We start from the raw sequence: 10,714 nt of genomic DNA, 5'->3' as shown, positions 1-10,714 counted from the left end.
GGGACAAAGAGTGCCTTCCCCCCACCCCACAGCATCCTGCTGCCAGTGACCTGCCTCTTCGGTAGGCAACCGAAGAGTTTGCCCGATCGCCTTATGCGGGCAGTAAAGGGATTCAACTGTCTTTTTTTTCTAATGAAAACGTTATTAAATGTTTCAAGCATACAGAAAACATACCGCGCTCACCAATTCTTTCTTACCCGGGCTAAGTGACGAGCGGTTGGTCCCAGGGCTGAAGCCTCTTGGGCCCAGTACATCTGGGCTTCACGGCACGTCTAAGGGTGGGGCTGAGGCACGTCTAAGGGTGGGGCTGAGGTTGGGTCAGGAATGGCCAGATGCGACCCTCCCCACTTCCCTTACAATACCAGAAGCCACAGAACAGCACCTGGCAGATACCACGAGGCAGCAGCCACATTTACAAAGCAGAGGCTCTTTTATTAATATGCCAGAAGTCTGGAGACACAGTGGGTTTTCTAGGTAACAAATCAACGTACAAAACCTTACAGCGTTGCTCCCATTATCCGTAAAAAATGATTGTCGCATGGAGTAAGGCTGGGTGGGGGGAGGGAAGCGAGGAGGAGGGGCCAGATGGCGCACACACACACCCCCAACCCCCCCCCCCATAAAAAGCAGGGCAAGAGCACAGTGCCATCACGTCAGTGGCCACTGACAGATTGCTTGACCCAGGGCAAGGTGGCAAGTCTCAGCTCGGTTTCACTGGGCCATGACATGGGAGGTGAGAGGGCATCTGAGCCGGATGACGTCTTGGGTCCCTCAGAGCTCGCAGCCCTGGGTGACACCTGCTCCCTGCTCCATAAGCCTATGTGCGAGTTTGAGGGTCAACTTGATGAGGCCACAGATGACCCTGCAGGAACAGCTGCCCTTAGCCTCCATGACAAGGCCGCTGACCCATCGCTGGAGTCAGCACTGTCTGGTCCTAGCTAAAACCAGGGCCTTTCCCAGGACAGGACTGGGAGGACCAGCCCTGCCCCCGGGGGGCCCTCAGCTTCCCTGGTGCCCCTCCCAGGTCTGCAGCCCTCTAGGGGCAGAGAAAGGGACTGGAATGAGGCCCACGTGCTCAGGTCAGAGCATTCCCATCCCCCCTTAAAAGCTGCCCCCTGACCCCTGCTTCCAAAATGCCCGGTTCAGTACACGAAAGTTAAAAGGCACCCAGTTGTGCAAGTCCCTTCTCTGGAGAGGGAAAGGGGTTCTGGCCTGGGGCTCGGTGCCGAGCTGCCTTCGGAGGCTGATGGCCCTCCAGAGGCGAACAGGACAGCATCAGCCTCCTCACCCCCGTGGGAATCTCAGGGGTCCCCAAGGATTCCTTTGTCTGCAAAGGCCTGTGCTTTAAAAATAAAAACGCCCACCACTCCTCCCCTGGTGAGGGGCAGGGCTGCGGTGTCAGCCACGGGGCCTTGGGGATGGCTGGGGAGAGGGCGTGGGGCAGCTGGTGCTGCACCCCTGGGACCAGGCTCTGCCCTGCAGGGAGGAGAACATGGCGAGGGGAACCTCTCTGCCCACCCGCCTTCCTAGGTCGCGAGGGGAAGTGGAGGCCGCTGAAGAGCTGGGTTGGACCAGGCTGCGCAGTGTGGGGCTGTTGCCCCGCCCCCCCTTCCCCCACCCCTGCAGCCCGTCGCCTCTGCCTCCTGCACCATGAGAGGTTTGCAGCCCAGAGAACCGAACCCAAGATCCCTCTACTCCGACCCTGCTTCTGCCACCGCCACTCACCGGGGCTGCTAACCCTGACTGACCACACTGATCTGAGAGAACTCCCCTGGGGAAACAGGGGCACTTGGGGGAACTGAAGGTTCACCTGGACCTGCTTCCGCCCCAACCTCTCCTGCCAGTGAGACCCTGGGGTGAGCTGAGGCCCCACCCCATCTCAGTCAAGTCCATTGCCCAAGGGGACCAACAGGTTCGGCCGTGGGGCTGCTGTGGACGGCTCGCGGAGCGGGGAGAGGGTGTCTGTGCTTTTGGCTCCTGTTCCCAGCGGCGGAACCTAATGCACATGGAAGGATCTGGATTGTCCGTAGCAGAATCCCGAATTAACCAAAATGCGTTTCTGTTTAAACGGGACAATCTCAAGTTAAAGGGATGAGTGGATAAAGCCCGTTTCGGGACTGGGTTTGGGGTGGCAGCCATCGGCCAGCCTCTTGCTTGCTTTCCTCCCGCCGGGCCCGGACCCCAGAGGAGGCCATATTAGAAGGACTTTCAGCAACACAGACGGAAGCCGGACCGGAAGGGGCGTGGGAGGGAAGGCTGACAGGGAGGGAAGGCTGACAGGGAGGGAAGGCTGACAGGGAGGGAAGGCTGACAGGGAGGGAAGGCTTACATGGCCAGGACGCGAGACGCGGGCAGCACAGCCTCTCGCTGCCCAGTGCCGGTCGAGATCTGACCACATGGTATAATCACAGCCCTCAATTACTCTTTCCGTGAGGTCCTTGGCACTGGACCCCAAAGGAACATTCTGGTACATTACCGTATATATAGAAATACGAACCCCCAGGACATGGGTTCTTTCTTTCCTAAGTGGTTTTGTCCCTAAAGCAAGACACAGACACCCGGGATGTGGCCGCAGGGAAAATTAGTGGGGAAGCTGTTGGCGGGGAGTCTGAAAGCGAGGCCAGGAAGTCGGTGTGGCCGTGGCCGTGGCCGTGGCCGTGGCCGTGGCCGTGGCCCTGGCCCAGGGAGGGCTGGCCCGCTCCCTGCGGAGATCAGCAGAATCTACTGTAAGCAGTCTTCTTGTGAAGAGGCCTTCTGGAGTCTTCTGTGTGGGGATGGGCTCCTGGGGGCCTGACTCCCCACCAAACCCAGCTGACCCTGGGGTTAAGGAACACGGGGCAAGGCGGTTACAAACCAAACCCCATCTTGTCTGCCTGTCTTTTCTTTTTTCTATAAATATGTGCATATATATGACTATGTGTATATATATATATAGATACATATATATATACATACACATACACACATACACATTCTTTCGATACATCGTAGTAAAATAATACTATTGTGTTATTGCATAGAAGAGATGGCTTTCGTGCGCCGGGGCTAGGTGATGGTCTGGGAGCGCTGGCGGCTGCCTGGGAGCTGCTGGGTGGTGGGGACACTGCTGTTGCTGAGCTGCTGCTGCTGCTCCTCCTCCTTCCGGGCGTGTTCTTCGTACCACTCCTGGAGCACGGGGCAGACGGGGGCTGAGCGGGCTGCGCCCTCAGCCAGCCCTGCCCTCCCCCAGCCCGACAGTCACCGCGCTGGGCGGCGCTTGCTATGACCCTCCAGCCTCTGCCTTCGGGGGCGGGGTGCAGCGGGGGACTGCCAGCCCCACCCAGCGAGGACTGAAAGGTCCCCTCACCCCCGGACCTGCTGGGAATTCTGGATACGGCCCCAAAGAGAAAAATTAGAGTGGAATCTGCTCCTAATTCATGAGAGGTTTGCAAACTGCCTTGGGCAGCGTTGCTTGGCACGTGTCAGGCGGGACTCTTCACCCCCGACGCGTGGATGTCACCTCTCGTCATTCACGACAGACGCCCTCTCCCCCGATTAGCCCTTCTGAGCTGAGCAGGACTTGTGTCCTCATTTACACCCAAGAAGACCCAGGCTCAGAGGCTGTATAAAGCTGGATGAGCTGAGGGCCTGTCGTAACGCCCACGTTGCTGGGTTGCCCCCTCCAACAAGGCTGTGAAAGCAGTTTGGGCAAAATTAAACAGCTCATCTGCCTAAGACCGGTATTGTCATATCATCGGACGTTTTCAGGGGCAGGAGTATTCAGGTAATGAAAGAATTAAAACGTATACTGTATGTTTTGAAAGAGTCTGAACCACAGAACTTTCGAGCTTAAAAAATACCGAGACGGCCTCATTCTGCACCCTGTCGTCTTACAGAGGGGAAACTGAGGCCAGGAGTGGATGGACAGGCAGAGGCCAGAAGACAGGACAGCACCTGAGTGCATGCTTGCGTGCAGTCATCTCTGCTTTGTGAGGCAGAGACTGTCCCCCCTTTCACAGATGTGACAAGGCTGAGTGACTCGTCCAAGGTCACTCAGAGCCAGGAATCAAACGCAAGTTTCATGTTAGTTCCGAAGCTCATGTTAGTTCCGTGTCCCTGTGACATCGCGTTCAGCGAGCCGCTGAGTATCTGTTCCCCTGTGTTTTTACGGAGAACGTGGGAGTCGCTTCAGGGCGCTGCAGCCCCTCAGCCTTTCGGGCGTGGACCCTGGCCATGACTGTCTCGGTGAAACAGGGTTTCCAGCTGTGAGAATGCCCTGGAAACCAGCACAGTCACAGTGGCTGGCGAGGGAGACCCCTGTCCAGCCCTGGGACCCCGGTGTCAAGGCGGGGTGCATCCCTTGGTGGCCCGCGGGCGGGGCTCTGTCTGGAATGCAGAGGGCCAGCGCATGGGGTGGTCTGCAAGGTATTTTACTTAGTTGCCGATGTGGAAAGATGGGGAGATTTTGCAAAAAAAACCAAAAAACAAAAACCTGACTTCTCCTTTCTCTTAAATTAGAACAAAAAATCCAAACAGTCAAAATCCACGAGACCTGCTGGGCACAGTGGGCCTTATTCCTATCTGCTGGACCTGGGAAGAGGCCCCGTGCTCTGAGAGGCACGTCCTCGCCGGCTGCCACGGCCCCTGCTCCCCCGCTGCCCGTCACGCCTCCCGCTGTGCACATCCCATTTGCAGCTCTGGCTCAGAGCGGGAAACTGAGATGAGGTTCTGGAGAACGCACAAGTGGCAGTGACATACGCAAGAGCAGACGGGGAAGGTGCCCACTATGTAGGGGGACGGGCCGAGGGTAGCCCCGAACGACCCCTGTAAAGCCTGAGCCCCAACACCACTGGTAGTGGTCCCGACCTATGATCCTGGATCTCCCCACCGACCCTTCCCCCGCTACTCAAGACGGGGGTGGAGAGCAGCCCCTGCTCAGCGGCGGGGAAGACCCCTCCCAGGCGAGGACGTGGGTGCTGTGGTCAGGGGCGCGCCTACCTGGATCTCCTCCTGGTACATCTTCAGGCTCAGGTCACTTTTGGTCCTTGATCTCCGTCCCAGAAACACCACGGCGTTTTGCTGCAGGAGAGCAGAGGCTGCAGGCTCCGCCGTGCCGGCGCCCTGGTGCCCAGCCACAGCAGGCCTCGCCTTCTCCTCTGGCTTTTGCCATGGTGCCAGCCAAGTGTCACCGAAATTGTGGGGCTGGACAGTGCGGGGAGAGACTCTGTTCAGCTGCAACCCGCCCCCTCCACTGGGCGGGGCCCTGTCGCCCCTCACCTCGTTTTTCTCCATCTGGGAGAGGATCTTCAGCAGCCGGGGGGTGTCCGAGCTGGCCCCCCGCGCCTCCCGGTACAGCTTCAGGACAGCGAGCAGCTCGTCCTTGGACACCTCCTTCTCGACAGTGATGCCACCATCAACTGCAAGAGTTGGGGAGCCTGAGCTCAGAGCCCCAGTCTGGCCTCTTCTGGTTTGGCCCCAAGGGTGTCCTACGGTTTCTTCTCTGCGCAAAACCGCATCGGCACGACACACTCTCTGCCTCCTGCCACCTGGAGCTCAAGTTCCTTCCCCTCCCGCTGCCGTGGATCTGAGGAGCGCTGGTCAGGCCAGCAGCTTACAGGAGACGGAGGGTTTCGGGAGGGAGTCTCCGACCAAAAAGAAAAGAGACAGCCCCATACGATAGAGATATGGAGGGAAGTAATGGCAGGTGTACGGCAGTCTCGATGCGGGGGTCTGGAAAGCATGAAGGGCCAGTGTACAGAAAGCTAGGCCACCCGGAGGCAATTATTAAAGCCGGCGTCAAGCTGCAGGAGAAAGTGCTATTGACTCTGCAGTCGACGAGACTCATCCCCTTCACATCCAGGCCCGTGGTATCAACATGCTACTCAGAAATGTAGGGATAATAACTAAAATGAGAAACAGCCAAGAGTGAGCAGCCGCTGGGAGACAGGGGAGAGGTGGGACAGACGGTGACATGTTCACGATAAGCCTGGCTCTTGCTGTGTGACTTTTCTTAAACGAGGACATGTACGGTTTTTATTTTAAACATGCGATCGAGAGCATGTTTCTGTCATTAAATATTTGAAAAACAATGAAAATGAGAGAGCTAGGTAGATAAGCCAGATAGATAACTGAGCTGCCAGAAGGTCAGACAACCAGACAGCTGAACTGCCAGACAGCCGAGAAGCTGACAGCTGGACAGACGGCCAGCCAGACGGGCAGCAGGCCACACACGCTCCTGCTCCAGCTGCTTGCACAGACCTTCCGAGTCCTGGTTCTTGCGGTTGTAGTTCATTCGGAAGACAAAGGCCTCCAGGATGAAGGCGACGATGATCGTCATCACCACCTGGCCGGGCACAGGCAGAGGGGATTAGACAGAGGACTGAGCCATGTGACCTGCTTCGGGGCCCCACGGCAGAGACAGTCAGACGTGTCCCTGGCCCCCTCTCCCCCAGACGCTGCCCAGTGAGCGGGGGCAGCTGGAGACTTGGACGATGAAGGACGAAGAGCCTCCCGTGGCCCCAGACCTACCATGGTCACGATGTAAAAGGTCATGAAGTAGAGGCGGCTCCAGTGGGACGTCTGGGAGGTGACACCTTCCTGGAGACAAAGGGACGCAGCCCGTGAGTGAGCGCCTAGGGGTTCAGGGGGCTGGGCTGCTGTCTACTCAGGCTATTCTGTGGCCTCTGGCACTGTCCAGCTTTTTACAGGCCCTTCCTCATCTGCCTTTGGTTGTGGGAGACACAGGAGGGGGACCTCAGTCCCCTGGGTCTAAATTCCTCTGCATTGCAAGAACTGGATGGTCCCGGGACCAACAAGATGATCTTTGTCTCCAGTAGGGGTGGCACCAGGAAGACTTTAGGAATGTAACACAAAAGCCAACAACCCTTGCCACACTATTTCTTGATGAAAAAGTCTCCCACACAGTAGGGGGAGGACAGAGGCCCAGGCGCTAACTGGCAGCTCTTCGTTGCCGGGGACAGACGTGTGGGGAGTGGGGATGGGAGCCAGGTCTAGCAGAGGGGGAGGCTCTTGAGCCCACACTGTGGTCTCCCCAACCCCGTGTGACCCAGGACCCCACTCCCTGCAGAGAATGAGAAGAGCAATGCACCCCACACTGGGCGAGGGGAGACCCTGAGCTGATCTCAGAGGACGGTGGGGAGATGGCTCCCAGGGGCTGACTGAGGTCCTTACCATGATGATGTACCAGTTGTTGACAACTGTAAGCTCGAACAAGGTCACTGCCAAAGGGAAGGGAGAGAGAGACGTGTCTTGATCAGACCCACTTTTTCACAGTCAGTTTCAAGTGGCCTCTCTCTACCCATCTTGAATACCATGCACCTAAATGATGGCGTCCCCACAGCTTGGGCTGTGGGCTCCAGAAAAATCAGGCAAGGCCCTCCCTGAGCACCCACCCCAAAGGGGATGCTGCCATCTTGGCCTGTCCTCACGCCCTTTGCCCGAGCAGTCTGCGCTGGAGCAGGTCAGGGGGACGGGGTGACAGTGGGGAAAGAGCACCCGCACCTTAACGGGTGCAGATCGGGAGGCCACGAGGGGCTCCCCTTCCTCGAGAAGCAGGGCCACATCTCTCCATTTCCCCCGACCCCAGCTCCTCCACAGGACCCACAGGAGCACAGCTGTGTGGGCCTGATCTAGGCAAGGCAAAGGCCCTGTGCCAGGTTGCTGTGGCTGGGTCCCGCCGTGCAACTATGGGGTCGTGACGAGTGGGGTGCTTCCCTAGCACTGGGCTGAGCATGAAGTTCTTCTGCTCCACGCCACTGAAAACTAGCAGAAAAGGAGTAACCCCTGGTGACTAGTGGGACTGGCCTGGCCTCCCCGCCAAGGCTGGGCAGACCACATGCTCCCTCTGGGCCAGAGACGATGCAAGGAAGTGTGGCAAACGGCTAGGGAAGGAGAGGCCCCAGACAGCTTTGCTCCGCCACCTCCGGGACCTGGGGTGACAAAGGCGGCAGGCCCGGGGCGCGCCCCACCTGTGCTTCCTCCACTCACCAAAGCTGTTCAGGATGTTGTCAAAATTATTGAGATAATAGTAGCCATCCTCCACGATGGTCCTGTTGCCCACGGTGTGATTGAGCCAGCGGTACGCGTCTGCCACTGTACTTGAACTGGCCAGGGCGACAAAGGGCCAGAGGGGACGGTCACGACACGATTGGTCACCTCAACAGAGGCCAAAAAGATTAAGCAAACCGAGGTCTGACCAAGAAGCACCGTCCTGGCCCGGTGAGGTTTCCTGCCCAGCTCTCCTGCTCAGGTCTCTGGCTGGAGGGAGCCCTGGCTCCTCTCACCTACTGGGCGCTGGTGGGAACCCCCAGGCTTGCCCCGCCCCCCTTATCCACGTCCACTTTGCATTTCTCTGCTGCCAGCCAGGCCTTCTCCCTTCCAGCTACCCGCGGTGGGCGAGCGCTTCCTCTGGGTGTCCCCAGTCTGGGATTCACCCTTGAGGTCAGGGGCTGGGCAGCAAGCCTGGCGAGGGGAAAGACCCTCATCGGGCTTCCGCTAGCACCTGGCCGGTGTTCGAATAGGTTGTTGCCCCTGTTCTGAGAGCTGATTTGCTACTTCCCTTCCAATCCTTCGTGACTGAGCTGTTAACGTGCACGCTGAGGTTTCTACATGTCCCTTAGTGCTACGAGTGGCCCGGGGAGCGTGTTCAGAGGGCACGGCCTCTCGCCTCGCGCCTCTCGCTGGGCGCACAGCATCGGGTGCACAGTGTGGGTCTGGCGTTTGCACTGCTAAGCGGCTGCCCTGGTGGTTCCGACGGGCCCTGCGGCTTGCGACCCACTGCCGCAGGCTTCTGGTCCTGAGCTCAGCCTGACATTCGAAACGGCTACCAGTGTCTCTGGAAGGTGTTTCTTTATCAGTGATTGAGTCCCTACGGACCAAATTGTAAAGAGAACACTGTGAATCGAGAATTAATAGCAGAGTATACTGATTTCATCCTGGCGGTTTGGAGGGAGGAGAAAAGGAGGGAGAAGTCAGTGGGGGTTGTGCTCCCTACTTTCTATCCCTGCCCCCACACACCTTCTTCCTGCAGCTGTCTGTCTGTCTTATCCTAAATGGCTGCCCCTGGTTGATATATCTGCCCAGGTCCCCAGGCACCCCCTCGGAGAGATATGGAAGTAAGCCACGGGCCACACTTGGTTCTCTAGAGCCCTCCGGCCCTCAAAGAGTGAGCTGATCGTGGCCTATTGGAGGGCGGCTCCTGGACCCTGCTCGGGGGACAGGAAAACACGCTCCGATGTCCTCACTGCAGAGACGATCCTCTGCCTCCGGGCCCCTCACTTAGCTACTGCAATGAACTGGGCCCTGAAGGCAAAGCGAAGTGATTCCAGGGGCTTCCAAGGGTGCTGCGGCTTGGACAGGCGTGTCCCCGTGGACCCTGAGACCAAGGGTCCCCCTCAACCAGGCTCTAGTCCTCCGGAAGTGCGGGCTGCCCGGGCCCCAGCCCGGCCGGGGGCCCCGAGGCCTACTCACTTGCAGCAGTTGGGGTAGAGGATTCCACAGAAGAATTCCATGCCCACGATGGCGAAGGAGTAGTAGAAGATGAGCAGGGTGAGGCCCAGGCTGGGGAGGAGGGTCAGAGGGACAGGGTGACCGGGGGCCAGGCAGGAGAGCCCGCCTCCGCCGGCAGCCCGGCTCCTCAGCCCCACGGAGCTGACGGGGGGAGAGGCATGCCCCCAGCCAGGTTCGCCGACTGGGAAGTGCCTGCGGGGGAGGGGCCTCGTGATTCAGGTCTGGGGTAAAAAAACGGCTCAAGTGAAGACTCTCTGAACAGATGCCCCTTGACCAGAGATTCGCCCCTTACCTGTGAAGGTAGACTCACAGGTGACCCCTTACCTGTGAACGTAGACACAGGTGGTAAGTGAGTTGACAGCTCCCTGCCCTCCCTACTAAGTATTTCAGACAGGTCAGTGGTGGAGGCAAGAGGTACCAGGGAGACCCGTGTGGTCAAGGTTTCGGCCTGTCAGACCCTCGATTTCAGTCCTTTTAGAGACTCCTCTCCCCCCATGACCGCCCAGCTGCCCACCCCTAGTGGGCACAAGCCTCAGGACGCCTGGCCGTGGGGCCGAGAGGCAAGGCAGTACCTGGCCATCCGGGGCAGCAGCTCGAACATGGTGTCCAGCACGTTGCGGTAACGCTTTTTCAATTTGAATAACCTGAGAAAGGGAAGGAGACCAGGTCACTTAGAGACACGGGGCGTGGCCGCGGCCTTCCGCAGCACCAGGCAGAAGACAGGCCCAGGGCCATCTCATCCCTCGGAGCCATCGCCCAGCATGTGGGAAGGTGTGGCAGTGGTGCCGGGACCCTGAGGCTGGACAGGCCCCTCCGTGAAGGGACCCTGAGCCACGCTGTGCCTCCTCGGTCTCTTAGTCAGGCGAGGAAGGAGCGACAGCGGTTCACCGCGGTTTACAGACGCAGCCAGGAGGCTCAGAGAGGGCGAGGCCTTGCTCGGGACAGCACGGCAAAGCCGAGGAAGAAGGCACAGGAGCCCCGAGCGTGACGGCTTCTCGGTGCAGAAAAGGGGGCGGTGTGGGGAAGCGGAGCTGTCATTCCCCGGCCCGGCCACCACCACCACATTCTGCTACAGAGAGACGCCGCGCCTGGTCTCCATCCCACGGCTCCAGCTCTCCTCCCGGGACGGACGGGACGCGTCTGTGACCACAGCCGGATATTCAAGAGGACAACCAGGCTCCTGAGGAGCTCAAGACCCTAAGCAGTG

General features: G+C 58.8%; 1 protein-coding gene across 5 annotated transcripts in view; it reads right to left on the bottom strand.

Moving 5' to 3' along the window:
* Positions 1–407: 407 nt before the first annotated feature.
* TPCN1 (two pore segment channel 1) overlaps positions 408–10,714 on the bottom strand; it is a 69,572-nt gene continuing 59,265 nt past the window's right edge. For 2 of the 5 annotated variants that reach the window (XM_023528235.1, XM_023528237.1), the window contains exons 20-28: positions 10,080–10,151; positions 9,469–9,699; positions 7,987–8,102; positions 7,171–7,217; positions 6,508–6,576; positions 6,238–6,322; positions 5,257–5,396; positions 4,978–5,058; positions 408–3,165 (exon numbers count right to left, since the gene is read on the bottom strand). In XM_023528235.1, coding sequence (XP_023384003.1) covers positions 3,046–3,165; positions 4,978–5,058; positions 5,257–5,396; positions 6,238–6,322; positions 6,508–6,576; positions 7,171–7,217; positions 7,987–8,102; positions 9,469–9,699; positions 10,080–10,151 — 961 coding nt within the window. In that variant the 3' untranslated portion in view covers positions 408–3,045. The other 3 variants (XM_023528236.1, XM_023528238.1, XM_023528239.1) reach the window with 2 other exon arrangements.

Source organism: Pteropus vampyrus, unplaced genomic scaffold (assembly GCF_000151845.1).
Source record: "Pteropus vampyrus isolate Shadow unplaced genomic scaffold, Pvam_2.0 Scaffold23, whole genome shotgun sequence".
NCBI lineage: Eukaryota > Metazoa > Chordata > Mammalia > Chiroptera > Pteropodidae > Pteropus > Pteropus vampyrus.
The sequence above is the reverse complement of the archived record's forward strand: the minus strand, read 5'-3'. Positions and strand labels throughout refer to the sequence as shown.